A 27,693-nucleotide genomic window follows, 5' to 3' on the forward strand; every position below is an offset into this window, starting at 1 on the left:
TTCATGAATGTGACCGAAATTCAAACTCCATCAAAAGAAACAATAAAATATATTGGACAATCATATTTATATTGAGTAGTTAAACATTCACATTTTATAAAGATTAATTGTAGATAAGACTTATTTTGTTTTGAATTATGTTTGCTGCGAGAGGTTGAATGTAAGTAGGAGGGTCAACAGAGGCCATAGGCATGAGATCTTCTACAGTTCAATTTATAAATGTTTGTGAGACACTGGCCGGAGCTGGGTGCTGAACTCGGATCCAACATAAAAGCATTATGTACCTCTCACATGACTCCACCATAAAGAAAATATTTAAAACTAATTTTGGAAAAAAATGTAACATATAAAACAAATGAGGAATGGATTCACACTTGGATAAATTTCCTACAAACATCTCAGAAATGTCCAAAGTTTATGCGAAATGAAATACATCATCCTCCAAAATTAAGGAAATACAATGAGGGATGCAAATCAAAGTGGCAACGTGAGGTCATATTCTGTGTAGATCAGGTAACAGTCAAAACAAATTAACCAAAATAAAAGCAGGAGATCTGATGGACCCACAGACACAAAACGGCTCCTTCAAACAGGAAACACAAATATATACACTCAAGCACACACACATAAAATAAGAATTCTTGAAAGGCAGATCCAGTGGCAGAGACATTTGTCAGAGCTCAACTTCCTAAGAACTCTGGAGAATGAAGACAAGAGGATGGTATGTTCCTCAAATTACCCTTTCCCGGAGAACAAATTGTTAAACAAGAAAGTCTGTAACAAATAAGGTGGAAGGTAAGACACAATAGCCCCACACACTGGCACCCACTAACATGCTGGACACACAAACACACAAGAAACATAAAACAAGAGAAACAGAACCATCAACATTTATTTACTACTGGGAAATCCGATAACAGCCAGTATTTAGGTACTTGGAAAACTTTAGTCAACAGACAAAAACTTCATTTTTGCCTTCACATGCCAAAGGCACGGGACAGCACATGGAAGGAACAATCTCAATGTTAAGTGAATCATCCTCACTGGCTAACTCTCAGGTATATGTTACTTCATGTGCAGATGAGACACTGGGGCTGCGTGAAGCCCTACTTCTAAGGTCCACAGTTCATTCTGATTTGTGGAACTTCCTCAGGTGACGGTGGTATGTGGATGACTGGCGGAAGCTACTATTGCACAGAGAGCAGGAGTAAGGCTTCTCTCCTGTGTGAATTCTCTCATGAGCCTGCAGGTTGGTCTTGTATCTGAAGGCCCTTCCACATGAACTGCATGTGAAAGGCTTCTCTGCCTTGTGTATGACCTCATGAACTTGAAGTTCTGACTCCTCATAAAAGCCTACCTGGCATTCCTTACAGAAAAATGGTCTCTCCTTTCTGTGTGTTTTCTGGTGGATGGAGAGGTTGCAGGGATATTTGAAGGTTCTGGAACATTCCTCACATTTATATGGTTTGGGGTCTCTCTGGAGTCTCTCCTGGTAACCCTCAAAGGTAGAATTTACCTCATAATTCTGGAAAAGAGGGACAGGCTTAGGGGTAGGCTGCTCTGCCCTGGAAAGAAACCCTGGTACCTTCATAGGGACTACTTCAGAAGAAGCTGCCCATAGGGACTCTTGCAGGGACCTGGAGGTACCGCACATTGCAATTCTTAAATCCTGTGGCACTCCATAAGAAACACCTTCCATATCAGGCTCAGAATACTGCTCTCTCTGGATAATGAAAATGGAATCTTCCTCATTTGTGAGATTAATAACACCACCATCCCCAGTGTCCTCAGACTGTTCTGTCAGTGAGAGAAAAACTGGTTGTGCCTCCATGAGGACATCTTCAGAAGAAGGTGTTCTCAGGGACCTTTCCTGGAACCTCGAAGTACCTTGACTTGTTCTTCTGACAACCTGTGGGATTTCATATAAAACATCCCCCTCTTCCGGCTCTTGATACTGCACTCTCTGGAGAGTGAGGAGGGAATCCCTCATGGCTCCTATACTATTAACACTGCCATTTCCAACACCAGCATTCCAGGGAGTTTGGCAGTTTTCTGTATTTTCATGTCCTGTGAAAATAAGACAGCCAGTGAAACTGTGCACAAGTAGTGATCCACACAACATCCCTCTTCTGTCCAGCCTTCTGACTCACCTGTTGCCATATCTGTGGAGATCGCCAAGAGTGCCCTTACATTCTCTTCTGTTGGGGTTGCTGCTGCTTTCTGTTGCTCCAAATGTGTGATGACTTCTTTTAAGGGCATGTTCTCAGAAAAGAGGGCTTCCTGCCCATGCATAGAAACATGGACCTGTAAACAAAACCAGATGACCACCGTAAGCCTCTACCTTTTTTTTTTTTTTTTTGAGGAGCAAATTTTTTTTTTTTATTAACTTGAGTATTTCTTATATACATTTCAAGTGTTATTCCCTTTCCCGGTTTCCGGGCAAAATCCCCCTCCCCCCTCCCCTTCCTTATGGGTGTTCCCCTCCCAACCCTCCCCCCATTGCCGCCCTCCCCCCATAGTCTAGTTCACTGGGGGTTCAGTCTTAGCAGGACCCAGGGCTTCCCCTTCCACTGGTGCTCTTACTAGGATATTCATTGCTACCTATGGGGTCAGAGTCCAGGGTCAGTCCATATATAGTCTTTAGGTAGTGGCTTAGTCCCTGGAAGCTCTGGTTGCTTGACATTGTTGTACTTTTGGGGTCTCGAGCCCCTTCAAGCTCTTCCAGTTCTTTCTCTGATTCCTTCAACGGGGGACCTATTCTCAGTTCAGTGGTTTGCTGCTGGCATTCGCCTCTGTATTTGCTGTATTCTGGCTGTGTCTCTCAGGAGCGATCTACATCCGGCTCCTGTCGGTCTGCACTTCTTTGCTTCATCCATCTTGTCCAATTGGGTGGCTGTATATGTATGGGCCACCTGTGGGGCAGGCTCTGAATGGGTGTTCCTTCAGTCTCTGTTTTAATCTTTGCCTCTCCCTTCCCTGCCAAGGGTATTCTTTTTCCTCATTTAAAGAAGGAGTGAAGCATTCACATTTTGATCATCCGTCTTGAGTTTCGTTTGTTCTAGGGATCTAGAATAATTCAAGCATTTGGGCTAATAGCCACTTATCAATGAGTGCATACCATGTATGTCTTTCTGTGATTGGGTTAGCTCACTCAGGATGATATTTTCCAGTTCCAACCATTTGCCTACGAATTTCATAGACTCGTTGTTTTTGATAGCTGAGTAATATTCCATTGTGTAGATGTACCACATTTTCTGTATCCATTCCTCTGTTGAGGGGCATCTCGGTTCTTTCCATTTTCTGGCTATTATAAATAATGTAAGCCTCTACCTTAACATCTAGCCTCTGGTCAATGATGGACCAGCTTGACTCCATCTCAAGGTTAGAAACCTTATTACAAGGTCAAAATAGAATCATTCCTGGTTTTTTGTAAAACTTGAATTTGACCATGTCTTGACACATTTTCTGAAATTTAACATTTTCTGACGCCTATATACTCTGACCATGTCCTGACCTCCACTCTGGTAAGTTTTGAAATGTTCAGCCAAATTCCTATATGAACAAAAAAGTCCCCAAGTCTTGGATTCCCCCTAGTCTTGCAGTTTTTAAAGCTATATAACCCCACTGTCTGTGGGTCCACTCTTTTCTCAAAGCCAGATTTTGAAAAATAGCCCTGTCTGACATAAAATAGGGCTTGCTTAATTCAAGCAAAAAAAATGTGTGGAGCGGGAGTCCCAAACCCGCGGATCCCTGCCTGCAGCAGCTCTCTGCTCCCAAACCCCGTGGGAGAGAGCCCTCACCGCCTGGACAGGTGGGCACTCCTGAGGCTGCAGAGCGGAAGAGACCACCAACACTGCCCACCCCTGCCCACATCCCTGGCCCAAGTGGAAACTGTATACGGCCTCTGGGTTCCCGTACAGGAGGGCCCAGGAGCAGGAAATCCGCTGCGTCTGAGACACCGCCGGAACCTGAAGGGACCGACCAGATAAACAGTTCTCTACACCCAAATCCCATGGGAGGGAGAGCTAAACCTTCAGAGAGGCAGACACGCCTGGGAAACCAGAAGAGTATACACTCGGCCCACATCTCTGACTCCAGAGGAAAACACCAAACACCATCTGGAACCGTGGTGCACAGAAACTCCCAGAAAGGGCGGCGCAGATCTTCCTGGTTGCTGCGGCCCTGGAGAGCTCATAAGCAACACCCCACGAGCAAACTTGAGCCTCAGGACCACAGGTAAGACAAACCTTCCTGCTCCAAGAGACCTGCCTGGTGAACTCAGGGCACACAGAGGCAAAATTCCTCTAGGACCGGGCACTTCCGGTGTTTAGCAGGAGTCCCAAACCCGCAGATCCCTGCCCGCAGCAGCTCTCTGCTCCCAAACCCCTTGGGAGAGAGCCCTCACCGCCTGGACAGGTGGGCACTCCTGAGACTGCAGAGCGGAAGAGACCACCAACACTGCCCACCCCTGCCCACATCCCTGGCCCAAGAGGAAACTGTATACGGCCTCTGGGTTCCCTTAGAGGAGGGCCCAGGAGCAGCAGGTCCACTGCCTCTGAGACACCGCAGGAATCTAAAGGGACCGACCAGATAAACAGTTCTCTGCACCCAAATCCCATGGGAGGGAGAGCTAAACCTTCACAGAGGCAGACACCCCTGGGAAACCAGAAGAGACTGCACTCTGCCCACATCTCTGACACCAGAGGAAAACACCAAACGCCATCTGGAACCCGGGTGCACGGAAGCTCCCGGAAAGGGCAGCGCAGATCTTCCTGGTATTTACCACAGTGGAGAGCTTGTAAGCAACACCCCACAAGCAAACTTGAGCCTCGGGACCACAGGTAGGACAAACCTTCCTACTCCAAGCGACCTGCCTAGTGAACTCAGGACACAGGCCCACAGGAACAGCTGAAGATCTGTAGATAGGAAAAACTACACACCCGAAAGCAGAACACTCTGTTCCGATAACTGGCTGAAGGAAAACAGGTCTACAGCACCCCTGACACACAGGCTTATAGGACAGTCTAGCCACTGTCAGAAATAGACGAACAAAGTAACACGAGAGATAATCTGATGGCGAGAGGCAAACGCAGGAATCCAAGCAACAGAAACCAAGACTACATGGCATCATCGGAGCCCAATTCTCCCACCAAAGCAAACACTAAATATCCAAACACACCAGAAAAGCAAGATCTAGTTTCAAAATCATATTTGATCATGATGCTGGAGGACTTCAAGAAAGACGTGAAGAACACCCTTAGAGAAACACAGGAAAACATAAATAAACAAGTAGAAGCCTACAGAGAGGAATCACAAAAATCCCTGAAAGAATTCCAGGAAAACATAAATAAACAGGTAGAAACCCATAGAGAGGAGACACAAAAATCCCTGAAAGAATTCCAGGAAAACACAATCAAACAGTTGAAGGAATTAAAAATGGAAATAGAAGCAATCAAGAAAGAACACATGGAAACAACCCTGGATATAGAAAACCAAAAGAAGAGACAAGGAGCCGTAGATACAAGCTTCACCAACAGAAGACAAGAGATAGAAGAGAGAATCTCTGGAGCAGAAGATTCCATAGAAATCCTCGACTCAACTGTCAAAGATAATGTAAAGCAGAAAAAGCTACTGGTCCAAAACATACAGAAAATCCAGGACTCAATGAGGAGATCAAACCTAAGGATAATAGGTATAGAAGAGAGTGAAGACTCCCAGCTCAAAGGACCAGTAAATATCTTCAACAAAATCATAGAAGAAAACTTCCCTAACCTAAAAAAAGAGATACCCATAAGCATACAAGAAGTCTACAGAACTCCAAACAGATTGGACCAGAAAACAAACTCCTCCCGTCACATAATAGTCAAAACACCAAATGCACAAAGTAAAAAAAGAATATTAAAAGCAGTAAGGGAAAAAGGTCAAGTAACATATAAAGGCAGACCTATCAGAATCACACCAGACTTTTCGTCAGAAACTATGAAAGCCAGAAGATCCTGGACAGATGTCATACAGACCCTAAGAGAACAGAAATGCCAGCCCAGGTTACTGTATCCTGCAAAACTCTCAATTAACATAGATGGAGAAATCAAGATATTCCATGACAAAACCAAATTTACACAATATCTTTCTACAAATCCAGCACTACAAAGGATAATAAATGGTAAAGCCCAACATAAGGAGGCAAGCTACACCCTAGAAAAAGCAAGAAACTAATCGTCTTGGCAACAAAACTGAGAGAAGAAAAGTACACAAACATAAACTCATATCCAAATATGAATATAACAGGAAGCAATAATCACTATTCCTTAATGTCTCTCAACATCAGTGGACTCAACTCCCCAATAAAAAGACATAGATTAACAAACTGGATACGCAACGAGGACCCCGCATTCTGCTGCCTACAGGAAGCACACCTCAGAGACGAAGACAGACACTACCTCAGACTGAAAGGTTAGAAAACAACTTTCCAAGCAAATGATCAGAAGAAGGAAGCTGGAGTAGCCATTCTAATATCAAATAAAATCAATTTTTAACTAAAAGGCATCAAAAAAGATAAGGAAGGACACTTCATATTCATCAAAGGAAAAATCCACCAAGATGAACTCTCAATCCTAAATATCTATGCCCCAAATATAAGGGCACCTACATACGTAAAAGAAACCTTACCAAAGCTCAAAACACACATTGCACCTCACACAATAATAGTGGGAGATTTCAACACCCCACTCTCATCAATGGACAGATCATGGAAACAGAAATTAAACAGTGATGTCGACAGACTAAGAGAAGTCATGAGCCAAATGGACTTAACAGATATTTATAGAACATTCTATCCTAAAGCAAAAGGATATACCTTCTTCTCAGCTCCTCATGGTACTTTCTCCAAAATTGACCATATAATTGGTCAAAAAACGGGCCTCAACAGGTACAGAAAGATAGAAATAATCCCATGCGTGCTATCGGACCACCACGGCCTAAAATTGGTCTTCAATAACAATAAGGGAAGAATGCCCACATATACGTGGAAATTGAACAATGCTCTACTCAATGATAACCTGGTCAAGGAAGAAATAAAGAAAGAAATTAAAAACTTTTTAGAATTTAATGAAAATGAAGATACAACATACCCAAACTTATGGGACACAATGAAAGCTGTGCTAAGAGGAAAACTCATAGCGCTGAGTGCCTGCAAAAAGAAACAGGAAAGAGCATATGTCAGCACCTTGACAGCACACCTAAAAGCTCTACAACAAAGAGAAGCAAATACACCCAGGAGGAGTAGAAGGCAGGAAATAATCAAACTCAGAGCTGAAATCAACCAAGTAGAAACAAAAAGGACCATAGAAAGAATCAACAGAACCAAAAGTTGGTTCTTTGAGAAAATCAACAAGATAGATAAACCCTTAGCCAGACTAACGAGAGGACACAGAGAGTGTGTCCAAATTAACAAAATCAGAAATGAAAAGGGAGACATAACTACAGATTCGGAGGAAATTCAAAAAATCATCAGATCTTACTATAAAAACCTATATTCAACAAAATTTGAAAATCTTCAGGAAATGGACAATTTCCTAGACAGATACCAGGTATCGAGGTTAAATCAGGAACAGATAAACCAGTTAAACAACCCCATAACTCCTAAGGAAATAGAAGCAGTCATTAAAGGTCTCCCAACCAAAAAGAGCCCAGGTCCAGACGGGTTTAGTGCAGAATTCTATCAAACCTTCATAGAAGACCTCATACCAATATTATCCAAACTATTCCACAAAATTGAAACAGATGGAGCCCTAAAGAATTCCTTCTACGAAGCCACAATTACTCTTATACCTAAACCACACAAAGACACAACAAAGAAAGAGAACTTCAGACCAATTTCCCTTATGAATATCAACGCAAAAATACTCAATAAAATTCTGGCAAACCGAATTCAAGAGCACATCAAAACAATCATCCACCATGATCAAGTAGGCTTCATCCCAGGCATGCAGGGATGGTTTAATATACGGAAAACCATCAACGTGATCCATTATATAAACAAACTGAAAGAACAGAACCACATGATCATTTCATTAGATGCTGAGAAAGCATTTGACAAAATTCAACACCCCTTCATGATAAAAGTCCTGGAAAGAATAGGAATTCAAGGCCCATACCTAAACATAGTAAAAGCCAAATACAGCAAACCAGTTGCTAACATTAAACTAAATGGAGAGAAACTTGAAGCAATCCCACTAAAATCAGGGACTAGACAAGGCTGCCCACTCTCTCCCTACTTATTCAATATAGTTCTTGAAGTTCTAGCCAGAGCAATCAGACAACAAAAGGAGATCAAGGGGATACAGATCGGAAAAGAAGAAGTCAAAATATCACTATTTGCAGATGACATGATAGTATATTTAAGTGATCCCAAAAGTTCCACCAGAGAACTACTAAAGCTGATAAACAACTTCAGAAAAGTGGCTGGGTATAAAATTAACTCAAATAAATCAGTTGCCTTCCTCTATACAAAAGAGAAACAAGCCGAGAAAGAAATTAGGGAAACAACACCCTTCATAATACACCCAAATAATATAAAGTACCTCGGTGTGACTTTAACCAAGCAAGTAAAAGATCTGTACAATAAGAACTTCAAGACACTGAGGAAAGAAATTGAAGAAGACCTCAGAAGATGGAAAGATCTCCCATGCTCATGGATTGGCAGGATTAATATAGTAAAAATGGCCATTTTACCAAAAGCAATCTACAGATTCAATGCAATCCCCATCAAAATACCAATCCAATTCTTCAAAGAGTTAGACAGAACAATTTGCAAATTCATCTGGAATAACAAAAAACCCAGGAGAGCTAAAGCTATCCTCAACAATAAAAGGACTTCAGGGGGAATCACTATCCCTGAACTCAAGCAGTATTACAGAGCAATAGTGATAAAAACTGCATGGTATTGGTATTGAGACAGACAGATAGACCAATGGAATAGAATTGAAGACCCAGAAATGAACCCACACACCTATGGTCACTTGATTTTTGACAAAGGAGCCAAAACCATCCAATGGAAAAAAGATAGCATTTTCAGCAAATGGTGCTGGTTCAACTGGAGGGCAACATGTAGAAGAATGCAGATCGATCCATGCTTATCACCCTGTACAAAGCTTAAGTCCAAGTGGATCAAGGACCTCCACATCAAACCAGACACACTCAAACTAATAGAAGAAAAACTAAGGAAGCATCTGGAACACATGGGCACTGGAAAAAATTTCCTGAACAAAACACCAATGGCTTATGCTCTAAGATCAAGAATCGACAAATGGGATCTCAAAAAACTGCAAAGTTTCTGTAAGGCAAAGGACACTGTGGTTAGGACAAAACGGCAACCAACAGATTGGGAAAAGATCTTTACCAATCCTACAACAGATAGAGGCCTTATATCCAAAATATACAAAGAACTCAAGAAGTTAGACCGCAGGGAAACAAATAACCCTATTAAAAAATGGGGTTCAGAGCTAAACAAAGAATTCACAGCTGAGGAATGCCGAATGGCTGAGAAACACCTAAAGAAATGTTCAACATCTTTAGTCATAAGGGAAATGCAAATCAAAACAACCCTGAGATTTCACCTCACACCAGTGAGAATGGCTAAGATCAAAGACTCAGGTGACAGCAGATGCTGGCGAGGATGTGGAGAAAGAGGAACACTCCTCCATTGTTGGTGGGATTGCAGACTGGTAAAACCATTCTGGAAATCAGTCTGGAGGTTCCTCAGAAAATTGGACATTGAACTGCCTGAGGATCCAGCTATACCTCTCTTGGGCATATACCCAAAAGATGCCTCAACATATAAAAGAGACACGTGCTCCACTATGTTCATCGCAGCCTTATTTATAATAGCCAGAAACTGGAAAGAACCCAGATGCCCTTCAACAGAGGAATGGATACAGATAATGTGGTACATCTACACAATGGAATATTACTCAGCTATCAAAAACAACGACTTTATGAAATTAGTAGGCAAATGCTTGGAACTGGAAAATATCATCCTGAGTGAGCTAACCCAATCACAGAAAGACATACATGGTATGCACTCATTGATAAGTGGCTATTAGCCCAAATGCTTGAATTACCCTAGATCCCTAGAACAAACGAAACTCAAGACGGATGATCAAAATGTGAATGCTTCACTCCTTCTTTAAATGAGGGAAAAGAATACCCTTGGCAGGGAAGGGAGAGGCAAAGATTAAAACAGAGACTGAAGGAACACCCATTCAGAGCCTGCCCCACATGTGGCCCATACATATACAGCCACCCAATTAGACAAGATGGATGAAGCAAAGAAGTGCAGACCGACAGGAGCCGGATGTAGATCGCTCCTGAGAGACACAGCCAGAATACAGCAAATACAGAGGCGAATGCCAGCAGCAAACCACTGAACTGAGAATAAGTCCCCCGTTGAAGGAATCAGAGAAAGAACTGGAAGAGCTTGAAGGGGCTCGAGACCCCAAAAGTACAACAATGCCAAGCAACCAGAGCTTCCAGGTACTAAGCCACTACCTAAATACTATACATGGGCTGACCCTGGACTCTGACCCCATAGGTAGCAATGAATATCCTAGTAAGAGCACCAGTGGAAGGGGAAGCCCTGGGTCCTGATAAGTCTGAACCCCCAGTGAACTAGACTATGGGGGGAGGGCGGCAATGGGGGGAGGGTTGGGAGGGGAACACCCATAAGGAAGGGGAGGGGGGAGGGGGATGTTTGCCCGGAAACCGGGAAAGGGAATAACACTTGAAATGTATATAAAAAATACTCAAGTTAATAAAAAAAAAAGAGGAAAACTCATAGCGCTGAGTGTCTGCAGAAAGAAACAGGAAAGAGCATATGTCAGCAGCTTGACAGCACACCTAAAAGCTCTAGAACAAAAAGAAGCAAATACACCCAGGAGGAGTAGAAGGCAGGAAATAATCAAACTCAGAGCTGAAATCAACCAAGTAGAAACAAAAAGGACCATAGAAAGAATCAACAGAACCAAAAGTTGGTTCTTTGAGAAAATCAAGATAGATAAACCCTTAGCCAGACTACCGAGAGGACACAGAGAGTGTGTCCAAATTAACAAAATCAGAAATGAAAAGGGAGACATAACTACAGATTCAGAGGAAACTCAAAAAATCATCAGATCTTACTATAAAAGCCTATATTCAGTAAAACTTGAAAATCTGCAGGAAATGGACAATTTCCTAGACAGATACCAGGTACCAAAGTTAAATCAGGAACAGATAAACCAGTTAAACAACCCCATAACTCCTAAGGAAATAGAAGCAGTCATTAAAGGTCTCCCAACCAAAAAGAGTCCAGGTCCAGACAGGTTTAGTGCAGAATTCTATCAGACCTTCATAGAAGACCTCATACCAATATTATCCAAACTATTCCACAAAATTGAAACAGATGGAGCACTATCAAATTCCTTCTATGAAGCCACAATTACTCTTATATAAACCACACAAAGACCCAACAAAGAAAGAGAACTTCAGACCAATTTCCTCTATGAATATCGATGCAAAAATACTCAATAAAATTCTGGCAAACCGAATCCAAGAGCACATCAAAACAATCATCCACCATGATCAAGTAGGCTTCATCCCAGGCATGCAGGGACGGTTTAATATACGGAAAACCATCAACGTGATCCAGTATATAAACAAACTGAAAGAACAAAACCACATGATCATTTCATTAGAGGCTGAGAAAGCATTTGACAAAATTCAACACCCCTTCATGATAAAAGTCCTGGAAAGAATAGGAATTCAAGGCCCATACCTAAACATAGTAAAAGCCATATACAGCAAACCAGTTGCTAACATTAAACTAAATGGAGAGAAACTTGAAGCAATCCCACTAAAATCAGGGACTAGACAAGGTTGCCCACTCTCTCCCTACTTATTCAATATAGTTCTTGAAGTTCTAGCCAGAGCAATCAGACAACAAAAGGAGGTCAAGGGGATACAGATCGGAAAAGAAGAAGTCAAAATATCACTTTTTGCAGATGATATGATAGTATATTTAAGTGATCCCAAAAGTTCCACCAGAGAACTACTAAAGCTGATTGACAACTTCAGCAAAGTGGCTGGGTATAAAATTAACTCAAATAAATCAGTAGCCTTCCTCTACACAAAAGAGAAACAAGCCGAGAAAGAAATTAGGGAAATGACACCCTTCATAATAGACCCAAATAATATAAAGTACCTTGGTGTGACTTCAGCCAAGCAAGTAAAAGATGTGTACAATAAGAACTTCAAGACTCTGAAGAAAGAAATTGAAGAAGACCTCAGAAGATGGAAAGATCTCCCATGCTCATGGATTGGCAGGATTAATATAATAAAAATGGCCATTTTACCAAAAGCGATCTACAGATTCAATGCAATCCCCATCAAAATACCAATCCATTTCTTAAAAGAGTTAGACAGAACAATTTGCAAATTCATCTGGAATAACAAAAAACCCAGGATAGCTAAAACTATCCTCAACAAGAAAAGGACTACAGGGGGAATCACTATCCCTGAACTCAAGCAGTATTACAGAGCAATAGTGATAAAAACTGCTTGTTATTGGTACAGAGACAGACAGATAGACCAATGGAACAGAACTGAAGACCCAGAAATGAACCCACACACCTATGGGCACTTGATTTTTGACAAAGGAGCCAAAACCATCCAATGGAAAAAAGATAGCATTTTCAGCAAATGGTGCTGGTTCAACTGGAGGTCAACATGTAGAAGAATGCAGATCGATCCATGCTTATCACCCTGTACAAAGCTTAAGTCCAAGTGGATCAAGGACCTCCACATCAAACCAGATACACACAAACTAATAGAAGAAAAACTAGGGCAGCTTCTGGAACACATGGGCACTGGAAAAAATTTCCTGAACAAAACACCAATGGCTTATGCTCTAAGATCAAGAACGGACAAATGGGATCTCATAAAACTGCAAAGCTTCTGTAAGGCAAAGGACACTGTGGTTAGGACAAAATGGCAACCAACAGATTGGGAAAAGATCTTTACCAATCCTACAACAGATAGAGGCCTTATATCCAAAATATACAAAGAACTCAAGAAGTTTGACCACAGGGAGACAAATAACCCTATTAATAATGGGGTTCAGAGCTAAACAAAGAATTCACAGCTGAGGAATGCCGAATGGCTGAGAAACACCTAAAGAAATGTTCAACATCTTTAGTCATAAGGGAAATGCAAATCAAAACAACCCTGAGATTTCACCTCACACCAGTGAGAATGGCTAAGATCAAAAACTCAGGTGACAGCAGATGCTGGCGAGGATGCGGAGAAAGAGGAACACTCCTCCATTGTTGGTGGGATTGCAGACTGGTACAACCATTCTGGAAATCAGTCTGGAGGTTCCTCAGAAAATTGGACATTGAACTGCCTGAGGATCCAGCTATACCTCTCTTGGGCATATACCCAAAAGATGCCCCAACATATAAAAAAGACACGTGCTCCACTATGTTCATCGCAGCCTTATTTATAATAGCCAGAAGCTGGAAAGAACCCAGATGCCCTTCAACAGAGGAATGGATACAGAAAATGTGGTACATCTACACAATGGAATATTACTCAGCTATCAAAAACAATGACTTTATGAAATTCATAGGCAAATGGTTGGAACTGGAAAATATCATCCTGAGTGAGCTAACCCAATCACAGAAAAACACATATGGTATGCACTCATTGATAAGTGGCTATTAGCCCAAATGCTTGAATTATCCTAGATGCCTAGAACACATGAAACTCAAGACGGATGATCAAAATGTGAATGCCTCACTCCTTCTTTAAAAGGGGAACAAGAATACCCTTGGCAGAGAATAGAGAGGCAAAGATTAAAACAGAGGCAGAAGGAACACCCATTCAGAGCCTGCCCCACATGTGGCCCATACATATACAGCCATCCAATTAGACAAGGTGGATGAAGCAAAGAAGTGCAGGCCGACAGGAGCCGGATGTAGATCGCTCCTGAGAGACACAGCCTGAATACAGCAAATACAGAGGCGAATGCCAACAGCAAACCACTGAACTGAGAATAGGACCCCCGTTGAAGGAATCAGAGAAAGAACTGGAAGAGCTTGAAGGGGCTCGAGACCCCTTATGAACAACAATGCCAAGCAACCAGAGCTTCCAGGGACTAAGCCACTACCTAAAGACTATACATGGACTGACCCTGGACTCTGACCTCATAGGTAGCAATGAATATCCTAGTAAGAGCACCAGTGGAAGGGGAAGCCCTGGGTCCTGCTAAGACTGAACCCCCAGTGAACTAGATTGTTGCGGGGAGGGCGGCAATGGGGGGAGGATGGGGAGGGGAACATGCATAAAGAAGGGGAGGGGGAGGGATTAGGGGGATGTTGGCCCGTAAACCGGGAAAGGGAATAACACTGGAAATGTAAATAAGAAATACTCAAGTTAAAAAAATTTAAAAAAAATGTGTGATTGCTTTTATTCTCCTACATTCCGTGAACTTAACTATCGTGATTGTAATTTTCAGTCTTGAGTAACAGGATTTCGACATATACTCTGCAGTACACACCACTTTGGTGTCTTGGCCTCAGACAGACAATCATTACTTTCCGACTTGGAACCCCAGGGCCTTCCATTTTCATTCTCAAGTCTATCCTGACCTCCACCCTGGTAAGATACATTTTGAAAGGTTCAGTCTAATTCCTACATAAACATAAAGCACCCAAATCTCTGAAACCCTCTGGCCTTTCAGCATTTTAAGCCATATAAACCCTGTCTCTTCATTGCTATTTTCTCAAAGCCCACTTAATAGAGATGGCCCTGTGTGAAAGAAAATGAAACCTGTTTAATTCAACCAACAATTCGGGTGATGGTCTTTACTCTCATTTATTCAGTGGGATTAACTATATGTGATTAGCATTTTCTGCCTGAATCCTCAGGATCTCTACATATTTTGTGCAGTGGATGCCCCTTTGATCTCTTAGTATCATACAGGCAAATGTTGCTTTCTATCTAGAAACCTCATGTTGCTCCATATTCATTCTAAAGTAGCTAAGACTTTCCCATCTCCCATCTCTAGCCATTAGTCTGTCAGTGGCCCCTCCCTATCTGTCACTTCACTTTTCTGAGTGGGCTCTATTTCTAATACCTATATTTTTTGTCCCTTCCATTAAATACAAGCCCTAGACAACTACCTTTGTTCAAAGATGTTCTTGCCAAGAAAGCTTTAATTTGAGGGAGCCATAGTTTATTTATTATTAAGTCTTTAACAAGACTCACACCTGTCTGAAACAAGCCTACACTTAACCACTGCTGGCACAAGAAGAAGCACACTGCTTCTGACCTTAGGAACAGGACTGGATATTGTGGCAGTAGTTTACTTGGAATTCAGTTTCAGTCATGAAATTTTGAATTTAAAATAAAGTTCAGGAGCGTTCAACAAAGAATAAAACAAACTGAAATGAGAACTCGTTTATAGAGTAAAAGAACTCTAACAAACAGTGTATGTGGGGGGGGGGGGATTCCATACCTATAACTTCCATACCTAGAGAAAAAGAACTGAAATCAAAACTAAAATGCATATGCATAGCAATGACCTTTTACAATGTGAGTATGGGACTTTATTTAAATGTGTATATATTTTTTATCCCTTCCGTTGAATATTAGCCCTAGACAAGTATTCTTGACCACAGATATTCTTAACAAGAAAGCACTAATTTGGGACCCCTGCCTCCCCAAATTAAAATTGAAAAATGTTCCACCATATGCAAATCTAGACCCTGGAAGAAGATCCAATGTATTTACATTTACCTTTTTTCAAGGCTTGAAAATTTGCACTGAAGCACCAGTATTCATCAAGGCATTGCTTACAACTGTGTCCCTCTTGTGTATGGATGTGAAAGCAGCATTTCAACATCAGAATCCTATTTGCAACCTCAGTTTTCCGGACAGGGTATCTTACATTTATTAACCAATTTGGAAAACAAAGTAGTCACTTCAGTCCCCAAATTCTGCCCTTTATGTACAGGGATTGAGAGAGCAAATCTTTTGGGTTCAGACTCCATTTTAGAGAACCTGACCTAAGATTGTACTCAAGTTAACCAACAGGCCTGTACCTAGCACCAGTTTACAGGCTACCCCACAACAGGACGTGTTTCTACCAGTTTCCAGGTTACTCCCCAACAAAACCTGTGTCTAGCACTGGTTTCCATGTTATTCTCCTACAAATCTGCACATCCAGGTTACAAGCAGCCCCTGATACTTCACTTTCTAATAACCACCAATCAGGAGGAAAACAGAAGTTAAGTTTATGGTTTAGTTCCCAGCATCAGCCAATTATGTTAAAGACCACAGTGGCCCTTCAATCATATGTGTACCAGGATAGATACCTCTTTCTTGCCTCTGTAAATGCTTGCCTAAAACTAAACTCAGTGTTGTATTTTCCTGCTGTATTAGGGTTGGTGGGTTGTCCAAGCTTGAGCTTGAATAAAGAGACCCTAATATAATTGCATTGGATTAGGCTCCTTGGTATTCTTTTGGGGTTCACAAACGTTTCATGGCACAACAGCATCAGAGACTAGTGCTAAAATCCGGATGTTTAGAGGTGAGCTGAGGTCCCAGCACAGTTCTCATGATTACAAAATGAGTATCTCCTTGACTAAGCCATCCTCCAGACAGAAGGTATTTCCTTTAAAACCCTTAGATTCTTGCCCAAATATCGACCTCCCAGTCTCTCTGTCACTAGGTCTATATATCATATTTAATTAGAATCTCCAAACATTTGATTGGCTCCTTTCTGATTTATTCATGCTAATTTATAGTATTGTAAATTCAAGCATGCAATGGTTTTGGAGGGGGAAAAACAATCTCCCTAATAACAAAACTACAGCAATTTCTCAGTACTTTTTCCCCATTACAAATGATTGTCTTTTCTCCCCACATAGCAATCTCTTACCCCAGGTACTCACCATAGCAGGAGGCTTCAAGCACTCATCAGTCAGACCCTGCATGAATCTCCCCATGTTTCTGCCACAGGATTTCCACTTCTCTGTCAAGGCAAACTTGTCCTTGCAGTGTCCAGTGAGGTGAAACTGCTCCAAGACCAGTTGAGAAATCATCTGCTCCTTGCTCTGCTTTTCTGGCTGTAGCCAGGAGGTAAACATCTCCCATAGTGTTTTCAGCTCCTGCTTTGCCAAGGAGCCATTGTTATTTGGGGAAATGTTGAACTGAACACTTGGTAAGTGAGAGATGTTTTCTCCCCATTGCACAGCAGAAGCATGAGTTGGAATAAACTCTGCATTGTCTAATTCAAGGTCATTTGACGATGACTTGGGCATAAAGGTTTCTCTGAACTGTGAAGCCATTGTGATGAGAATCCTCAGAAAATTTCAACTGTGGCAATTTGGTATTTGTCTTTTGAGTTGAGGCCCTATTTCAGCAATCGGTGTATGTGTAAAAGCTATAAAGTAAAAAGGAAAGAGACACGTAAGTAAAGACACAGCGGAAATTTCTGTCACAGTTAGTTTACTAGTTAACTGCTACTTGCATCACTGCATCAGAGAAAATATCAAAAGACACCTTTTCTGCTGAATGAACCACAGCTGGAATTCTAACTCAGTCTCAGCTCAGTAGCTCTAATACAATGCTTGAAGCTTCCCTGTGAGGTGAACATATCCTAAGCAAGCATGGTATGTCACTGTGGTCAAAAAGGAGAGTACCACACTGGAAGGGAATATCAAGATTGGCATTTATCTCCCATGACTTCTGATCCTGTGCTCTCACATATGGTTCATTCCAAAACTGTTAAATTTTCATCATTTTCAGAGTTTCGGGTCCCAGATGCTTCAGTGAGGAAGGTCAAACACTTGGAAGTGTAATGAGACAAAGGCAAGAGGCTCTCCTGAATGTGTCTGAATCACAACAAAGACAGAGGCTGAACAGGGCTCATCTTGGTAAGCAGAGCTAGACTTGTATTTTATTTGTCAGAAATATATGATGGTTGGCAGACACGATGTAACTACTGTAGTCTGGGTGGAATTAAAATGTTTTGTGATTATTTGTTCTTTCCTTTTCTGCTTGTCTGTCTGTTCCAGAGTGTGTGTGTGTGTGTGTGTGTGTGTGTGTGTGTGTGTGTGTGTGTGTGTGTGTCTGTTTCCTTGTTTTTGCAAAAGGGTATCTTGTAGCCTAATCTTATCATAAATTCAGTAAGCAGTTGAAAATGCCTTTAAACTCCAATCTTAGTGCTTTTACCTCCCCAGTGCTGGGTTTCTTTCACAAGAATCATTTTCTTTTAGGTTTTGGTTCTGGTTTTTGTGAGAAAGTGTCCCTCTAATGTTGGCTGTCCTAGAACTCCCCATGTAGACCAGGGTGGTCTGGAACTCACAGAGATCTGCCTGCTTCTATCTCCTGTATGCTGGGATTACAGGGGTATGCCATTGCTACTGGCTTTTTCCAAACATTCTAATATTTAGGTTGAATTATGGGCCATGAAACTCAAGAGCTGAGAGATTAACCTGTAATACTTCAGACTGTAGCCTTATTTCAAAGAGTGCTGAACCTCTGTACAAAGTCAGAATTTTAAATACCATCAGCCCAAAGAGGAATAGCAACTCAGGGATGAAAAATTCGGAGGTCTAAAGTTCCTTAGACTACAATACTGAACAATCTGAATGTTGAAACCACAAGTTGCAGCTTTCATGAGAAGAAAACAATGTCACCTGTTTGGGTTAGAAAGGCAAATTCTGGGAATCCATTAGCGACAAGGCATACCAATATTTGAATTCAATGTAAAAATTCATCATTTGCTGAACTGCTATTTCCTGTTGGTGAATTTCTGAATTTTAAGAAGTTAAAGTAACCTTGATCAGAAGAAGCATCCATATGAAAATAGTTGTTTCCATGAGCATAAAAAAACACATGCCTAGGGGAAAAAATCCCACCCTCTCAGAGAACAGGTGCAGGTAGGAGGGCCTGTGTGTGTTGTGGGGAGTGGGGAGCATTGATCAGGATGTAAGATGAGTAAATAAATTAATGGGGGGGAAATACCATATGCCCTGAGTGTAACTATTTTCTTCCTGCTAACTTCTTGTTTATTTAGTGATTAGAATTAATATTTACCTACCTGAAACAACACAAAACATGACACTGGAAAGATGGGAATTGAAAAAAAATCAACATTTGTTTATATAGACTTCTAATCCTTGAGGAAAAAGGAATCTTTCAGTCACATCTCTTATATCTCAGGCTTTCCTTGAACTCCATACGCAGTCAATGATGACCTCAAACTTCTGATACTTGGGTATCTACCTCCCAAATGCTGAGACTGCAGGTAAGAGGGGCACCAGGGATGATGTGGTATGATATGAAACCCAGGGATTATGGAATGTTAGGCAAGCTGATCTACAGTCTCTGCTCTGTCAGATATTTTTAAAAGAGCAGAATGATGTAAAACACCAGTGTAAATCAATCAGCTCAGGAAGGGCCATGCTCTAAGGTAAAACTGCTTATCCATCCAGCAGGGAGGTGTGCACAGGCAATAAGTCCAGCACAAATTGTCCAGGATTATGGAACTCTGTCTGTATTACCAGTTTGCAAGGCAGATTTTCTATTATTTTTTCTTGCACTTTTCTCAAATCCGTATGCTCATATTTTTGTTTGATCAATTTACCACAAAGGATATTTCACTTTTAAAGTTCTAACGTGAAAACAAACAAAAACACGACCCACAGCTTAAACGCACCGTTTTTCCAAGCTTAAAGTACTCACTTTGGAATCAAACTTTTTCTGTCTGACTAATGTTAACTAGTAAAACATTTACGGATAAGACCACAACACGCTGAGCACGAGAGATCAGCGTAGGGGTGGAGGATAGGAGTGCTACATTTGAGTCTTTAGAATCAGTTGCTGAAACCAACACAACACTCAGTGCAGGCCCAGAGGGATTCCGAGAATTCCTACTTCTCTCACACAATTAGCAATGGACATTAAGCCGGAGAAAAGACTCAGGAAAGGATTATAAACTACCATGCTCATACCCAGCATTGACCGTAGGCAGAGTGCAGGCTGCATCTGGCACTTACCACACAATGCCTCATTTCTATGAACTTTAACCAAATACTGTGGTGAAAACTGAAGAAAGCTGTTAGCACATGCCTTGGTAAGCACAAGCAAAATCCTAGAACGCCAAGACCAAGGAAGTTCAGATAAAAAACCCCACAGGGATGGTGGCTGTTCATCCCAGAGCAACATGATAAATTCATTTTTTCTTAACTCTGTATGTCTATTTCTCTTGTCCACTCCTGAACTTAGGGTAGGTTCTGGGGAAATTCATGGAATGACATCAAGACTAAGTACCTCACTGGAAGTGCTTTGGACCACCCTCAGCCCTTTGTCCCTTCGGGACTGTTACATACCTGGGCCGGAGCTGAAGAAGCCGCGTAGGCTGTTTTCCAGAAACTTCGGGATCTTAGCGAGGGGTGCTGCTGCCAATGCAAATGAGGCGTCTTCCAGAAATTTCGGAGTCTTACTGAGGAGAGTTGCCGGTGCGTGTGCAAAAGCCTTCTTAGGCGTTTTCCAGAAACTTCTGGGTCTTGGTGAGCGGGGGCTACAGTGATGTATAAGGATTGTAGCTGCCTTTTGCTTTTCCTGATTGGTCTGGATATGGCATCCCACCTAGCCTCCTTTTGCCCCATACAAGGGGTCCTGATGGACTGGTTTCTAGACAGGCAGGTGAAATGGTCACTCTTGGGCAGCTGGCTAACTGTAGGCCCACTATACCCAGGTTTCTGAGCCATACAGATGGCTAGCCATGTTTTAATCTTTTAATATTTAATTCATTTTAGTGTACGAGTGGGAAACACATATAACTGTCCATCACACACACACACACACACACACACACACACACACACACACACACACACGCACGCGCACGCGCGCGCGCACACACACACACAAAAGAACGCGCGCGCGCACGTGCAACACGTGCATGCCCCTGTGCATGCCCTCCCCCACGTAACACACGGCACAATGCATAAACGCACATTTAAATGTGCTGGCTCGCGCATGCGTGGTGTGCACATGTACTTACGCACACAAAAACGCATCCACTCAGAGGCACACCGGAGAAACTACTAACTAAAGTCAACACTCCCTGGTTCTCAGCTTTAAGTGTTTTGTAATCTCATGAAAACTATTTTCATATGGATGCTTCTTATGAACAATGTTTCTGTGACTTATTAAAATCCAGAATTTCATCAACAAAAAAGAATATCAATGCAGCCAAATAATGGGAATTTCTTCCACTGAACTCAAGCATTGGTATACCTTATGACTTATTCCCAGAAATTGGATTTCTTAATTCTATCAGGTGACATTTTTTTCTCTCCCAGGAATACTACAGATTGTGATTTCAACATTCAGATTTTTCAGTTGTAGTCTCAAGGACTTTGGTTGAAAGTTTTGTTTCGTTTTGTTTGTTTGTTTGTTTGTTTCAGCCCTGAACTTCCAGCCTTTTTATTTGGGCTGATGACACTTAGGATTCGGACTTTTGTGAAGAGGTTCAGAACTCTTTTGAAATAAGGCCACAGTCTAAGGTGTTTGAGGTTAATCCCTCAACTCCTGAATTTCAGGGCACATAATTTAACCCAACAATTAGAATGCTTGGAGAAATTGGCCCAGGCCTTTAATCCCAGCATAGAGGAGACAGAAACAGGCAGATGACTGTGAGTCCCACCATGCTCATCCAGGAGAGCCAACTCTAGTGAGATACTTGCTCAGAAAAACAAAAACTAAAAGAAAATGATTCTTGTGAGAGAATCCCAGCACTAGGGAAGTAAAAGACATAAGATTGGAGTACAAGGTCATTTTCAGTGAGTTTGTGAGCAGAAAGACTAAATGACACCCTTTTGAGAAAAGAAGCGCGCACGCACGCACACACACACACACACACACACACACACACGAGGAAAAGGAAAGAAAAGAGAAAGAACAAATAGTTGGTTTTTGGCCATAGCACTTAAGTTTATCCAGACTACTAATACAAACCCTTCTCTGCTTACAGAGACGAGCCCTGTTCAGCCTCTGTGTTTGTTTGTTTGTTTGTTTGTTTGTTTGTTTGTTAGTTTCTGTTATGATTCAGACACATTCAGGAGGGTCTCTGGCCCTTCCTCTCATTCCACCTCCAAGGGTCTGACCTTGTTTACTGAAGCATCTTAGATCTAAAACTCTCTAAAAACGATGAACCATATGTGAGAGCACAGGATTAGAAGTCACAGGAGATAAACTCTGATCTTTTACTTTAATTACGTGTCTCCTTTCTTTTTAATGTATAGCTGTCATACATCCACCAATTGTTGAAACAGGACTCAACTCAGAAGACAAATACCAAATTGCCATAGTTGAATTTTTCTGAGGATTCTCATCCCAATGGCTCCACAGTGCACAGAAACCTTTATGCCCAAGGCATCATCAAATCACTTTGAATTAGACAATGCAGAGTTTATTCCAGTGGGGAGAAAACATCGCTCACTCGCCAAGTGTTCAGTTTAATGTTTCCCCAAATAACAATGGCTCCCTGGCAAAGCAGGAGCTGCAAACACTCTGGGAGATGTTTACCTCCTGGCTGCAGTCAGAAAAGCAGAGCAAAGCAGATGATTTCTCAACTGGTCTTGGAGCAGTTTCTCATCACTGGGCATTCCAAGGACAAGTTTGCCTTGACAGAGAAGTGGAAATCCTGTGGCAGAAACATGGGGAGATTCATGCAGGGTCTGACTCATGAGTGCTTGAAGCCTCCTGTCATGTTACCTGGGGTAACAGATTATTATGAAAGGCAGTCATGTGTAATTGGGAAGAAATTCTAAGAAGTTATTGTAGTTTTTGTTACTAAGGAGAGTTTTTCCCTCCTCCGAAATGGTTATATGGAAAATTTTCACTACTCTAAATTAGCTTGAATAAATCGAAAGGGTTCCATCAAATGTTTGATGGTTCTAATTAAATATAGTATATTTATATGGTTTCAGAGGGACCGAGGAGTTGACATATGGGTAAGAACTTAAATGTTTTAGAGGAAATGCCTTCTGTCTGGAGGATGTCTCAGTCAGGGATATAATCATATTGCAGTCATGAAAAATTTGTTCGGCCCTCAGCTCACATCTAAAGATCTGGCTCCCAACACTAGTCTCTGATCCCTATACCCGAAAGGCAGAATCTGGGGATTGAAGTAACTACCTGGCTTTCCAAATTGGCTAATACATGTCAGTAAGACACCATGTCCACAAAATCTTAGGTTACAAAATTGTAGAGTAATGTTTCTGATGTTGAAAGACATCTGTCACATGCATATGCACCAGTGGCACACTCATAAGAAATGCCTTTGTTGAACATTGGTGCTTCAGTGGAAATTTTCAAACTTTGAAAGACTTGTTGTAAATGTAAATATATTGGATGTTCTTTCAGGATCTTGATTTGCATATTTCTTAGTGACAGAAATTTCCTAAGTGGAGACATTGTTCAAACACCCCACATTCACATTGTAAGAGGTCATTGTTATGTAAATAATTTCTTCTTGTCTTATATATTTTAATTGTGATTTCAGTTTGTTCGTGGTTTCTTGATTTTTGTTTTTGTTTTTGTTTTCCTATTTGAGGTATGGTTTCATAGTGTAGCCCTGACCAACTGAGAATTTAGGTGTATATTAATAATCCCTCTTCCTACAACAATTAACCAGAGCTTCCAGGGACTAAACCACTATCGAAAGACTAAACATGGACTGAACCAGGGCTCCAACTGCATATGTAGCAGAGAATAGCCTTGTTGGTGCACCAGTAGAAGGGGAAGCCCTTGGTCCTGCCAAGGTTGGACCTCCAGTGCAGGGGAGTATGGGGGACAGTAAAGGGGATAGATGGAGGGAATACCCATATGGGGGAGGGGGAGGAGATGGAGGGCTTATGGACAGGAAACCAGGAAATGGAATAACGTTTGAAATGTAAGTAAAGAAATATATCTAATAAAAAATAATCCCTCTTCCTCTCAAGTGAAGGATTGTAGTTGTAGACACACACAATCCACCCCTCTCCCTGCCACCCCATGCTGTTTGTTGGAGTTCTTTTACTCTGTAAGCAAGTATTTCTTTCAGTTTGTCTTATTCCAGGTTCACACCTGGGCTTTATCTTAAATTCAGAATTTCATGATTGAAATTGAATTCCAAGTAAACTGCTGCCACAATATCCAGGTGTCTTTCTAAGATCAGAGGCAGTGTGCATCTTGTGCCAACAATGGTTAAGTGTTGGGCATGTTTCACACAGGCGTGAGTGCTGGTGAGGACTCAATAATAAATAAGCTGTGGCCTCCTCAAATTAAAACTTTCTTGTCAAAACATCTTTGAACAAAGGTAGTTGTCTAGGGCTAGTATTTAATGGAAGGGACACAAAAAAATATAGGTATTAGAAATACAGCTCACTCGGACAGAAAATGAAGTGGCAGATAGGGAGGGGCCACTGACAGACTAATGGTTAGAGGTGGGAGATGGGAAAGCCTCAAATACTTTAGAACAAACATGGACCATCAGGAGGTTTCTAGACAGAAAGTAGTAGTTGTCTGTCTGAGGCCAAGACACCAAGACAGCATGTCTTGCATAATTAATGTAGAGATCATGAGGAGTCCAGACAAAATATAACAATTACCCATAATTAATCCCACCGAATAAATGAGTATAAAGACCATCTCACAAAATTTTTGTCCGGAAATACCAGTCATAGAGCTAAGTTAAAAAAAGAAAAAGACAAGCTATTTTGAACAAACAGATCCAGTTTAGGGTATCATCTACTGTAGGGTGTAAAAAGGAGTCCAGAGATGGGAAACCTCAGGGGATTCTGTGTCAGACATTTTATGGGCTCCTTTGGGTTCTCCCCATCTCCAGTCTTCTTGCTTGGTTCTACCCAGCCTTGGTCTCTTTTTCCCAAGCAACACATTTGGTAATAGTTACAATATCTTACTTATGAGGTTTTGGGGAGGAGGGACAATTCCTGGAATAATGTGTAGCCTTTCTTTTATTTTATTTTATTTTATTTTATTTTATTTTATTTATTTATTTTATTCATTCTGGCACATATTTCATTTTGACCTCAGTTTTCCCTCCCATCTCTCCTGTTAGTTCTTCTCTTCCCAGCTCATCTATTTCTCAGATCCAGCCCTCCATTTCCCTGCATAAAGAAGTGGCCACCCATGAATATCAACCGAACATGGCATAACAATTTACAGTAAGTCCAATCACATCCCTCCATATTGAGGTTGAACGGATGAGGCAACTGAGCATAAATGCATCTCAGTATGAGTAAAAGGGTTCAAAGGCAGGCAAAAGGTCAAGAGGCACTACTGCTCTCACTGTTAGGAGTCTGATAAGAACACTAAAGTACACAACTGTTACATGGAGAAGACCTAGTACCAACCCATACAGGCTCTGTAATTGCTGTTACAGTCTATGAGCCCTAGTTTGTTAATTCTGTGGGCCAAGTTGTGTGGCATCCTTGACACTTCTGAAATGAGTAACCTTTCTTAAAGGGCCAGTCCCTGTTTAACAGCTTGGCCCCCTTTCATCTTATCTTCATTCAATGTTAACAAGTTGAGGAAAACATTTTGGCTAGACATTACAGAGACATAACGTTGTGGTTTTCTTAGGGACAGTGACTCAACACTTGCAAACACAGTGTGAATAGTGACTTTAGAGAACAGAACTTAGGAGTGTCAGGATAAGATCACTAGAAATGAGGGATAGGCCCATGAGCTAACCCAGAATCTAGGGATCCTTTGTAAGGAGTTTGAGGGTAGGTTTTCTGTCATTCAGTGATTAATTGACAGTGGTCACCTGGCTTTGTTTACAAGTCCACATTTCCATGAACGGCAGGAGACCCTCTTTTCATGGAACATGCCCTTAAAAGAAATAGGCATGCATATGAAGCAACAGAAAGTACCAACTCCAACACAAGATAATGCAAGGGTACTTTTGGAGATCCCCAGAGATATGTTCAGGTGAGTCAGGAAGCTAAACAGAAGATGATCCTTGTATGGATCCCTTCTTGGACACAGCTTCTCTGGCTGTCTTATTTTCACAGGACATGAAAATACAGAAAATGGCTGCCAAACTCTCTGGAATGCTAGTGTTGAAAATAGTAATATTAACAGTATTGGAACTGTGAGGGATCCCCTCCTTACTTTCCAGAGAGTACGGTATCCAGAGCTTGAAGAGGGGAATGTTTTTATGGAATCCCATAAATTGTCAAAAGAAGAAAACAAGGTACTTCCAGGTCTCAGGAAATGTTCCTGAGGGCATCTTCTTCTGAGGATAGCCATATGAAGGCATAACCAGTGTTTCCCTCCAGGACAGAGCAGTCTGAAGACACCGGAGATGGCCACAACACCACTGATGTAAATGGTGGTATTATTTATCTCAGAAATAAAGGAGTTTCCCTTTTTCATTATCCAGAAAGATGAATATTCTGAGCCTGATATGGAAGATGTTTCTTATGGAATGCCTCAGAACTTAGGAAGAACATTGTGTGGTACTTCCCAGTCCCTGGAAGAGTCTATGTGGGCAGCTTGTTTTGAAGATATCGCTATAGAGGTACCTGGGTTCCTCTCTAGGCCAAAGCAGCCTACCATAAGCCTGTCCCTGTTTTCCAGCATCATGAGGCATATTCCACCTGTGAGGGTTGCCAGGAAAGAGGCTAGAGAGACCCCCAAACTACACAAATGTGAGGAAAGTTCCAGAACCTTTAAATATCCCAGCACCTCTTCATCCACCAGAAAACACACAGGAAAGAGAGGCAATTTTTCTATAAGGAGTGCCAGAAAGGGTTTTACTAAGTCTCAGAACACTAAGTTTATGAAGTCATAATGTTTGGGTCTAATAATCTTTAAGGAAGACCCTAGAATCAAGTAGTATGCAATTGCAAAGAGCATTTATCCTGCAGAAATTACTGGCATGCAGTAGGTCAATCATTCATCAAAATGAGGGGCTCGCTTGCCCCCTTTTATGCAGTACTACAGAAAATTTGCAGAAGAATTGGGTAACATCTTATATGATTGGTAGGGGCAAATCAGTGACATTAGTACAATTTTGATTAGCTACTATGTTAGTTTCACTATATTTGGTAAGACCTTGAAGGGTTTCAGTGACCAGCTCTGTTCTGACTTTGTTCTAGGAGCTGACTCAGGTCCAGACTTATCCTTCCGAAGTCAGTCATCATTGACCAAAGGCCCATTGTCAGTGGCTCCTTTTGAGGAGCTCATTACGATTCCCGGGGAATTGATAATTTTTATTCTCATGGTTTTTGGTATACAAGACAGAAAAGCCATTTATATGAAGTACATGTAGAATGCCCTTCAGATACAAGACCAAACTGCAGGGTTATGAGAGGATTTCACACAGGAGAGAAGCCTTACTCCTGCTCTCTGTGCAATAGTAGCTTCCGCCAGTCATCCACATACCACCGTCACCTGAGGAAGTTCCACAAATCAGAATGAACTGTGGACCTTAGAAGCAGGGCTTCACGCAGCCCCAGTGTCTCATCTGCACATAAAGAAGCATGTAGGTTCTCAATAAGAGTTAGCCAGTGAGGATGATTCACTTAACATTCAGATTGTTCCTTCCATGTGCTGTCCCGTGCCTTTGGCATG

At 41.6% G+C, this 27,693-nt stretch overlaps 1 protein-coding gene, 1 long non-coding RNA gene and 1 pseudogene across 4 annotated transcripts in view; 1 reads left to right on the forward strand and 2 right to left on the reverse strand.

The window, feature by feature from the left end:
- The window catches only part of LOC102549242 (uncharacterized), a 1,084,685-nt gene that overhangs the window by 810,863 nt on the left and 246,129 nt on the right, over positions 1 to 27,693 (reverse strand). The window lies entirely within an intron of this gene.
- Zfp494 (zinc finger protein 494) lies at positions 55 to 20,942 on the reverse strand. 2 transcript variants are annotated; one of them, XM_087556289.1, is made up of 4 exons: positions 20,433 to 20,942; positions 16,989 to 17,479; positions 2,151 to 2,304; positions 55 to 2,067 (listed from the first exon to the last, which is right to left on the reverse strand). In XM_087556289.1, the coding sequence occupies exons 2-4, from the start codon at positions 17,382 to 17,384 to the stop codon at positions 1,127 to 1,129; spliced, it is 1,491 nt and encodes a 496-aa protein (XP_087412415.1). In that variant the 5' UTR covers positions 17,385 to 17,479; positions 20,433 to 20,942; the 3' UTR covers positions 55 to 1,126.
- On the forward strand, positions 22,447 to 27,540 carry Zscan4f-ps1 (zinc finger and SCAN domain containing 4F, pseudogene 1; annotated as a pseudogene).

The sequence above is a fragment of the Rattus norvegicus genome, chromosome 7, assembly GCF_021556685.1.
Source record: "Rattus norvegicus strain SHRSP/BbbUtx chromosome 7, alternate assembly SHRSP_T2T, whole genome shotgun sequence".
Taxonomy (NCBI): Eukaryota; Metazoa; Chordata; class Mammalia; order Rodentia; family Muridae; genus Rattus; species Rattus norvegicus.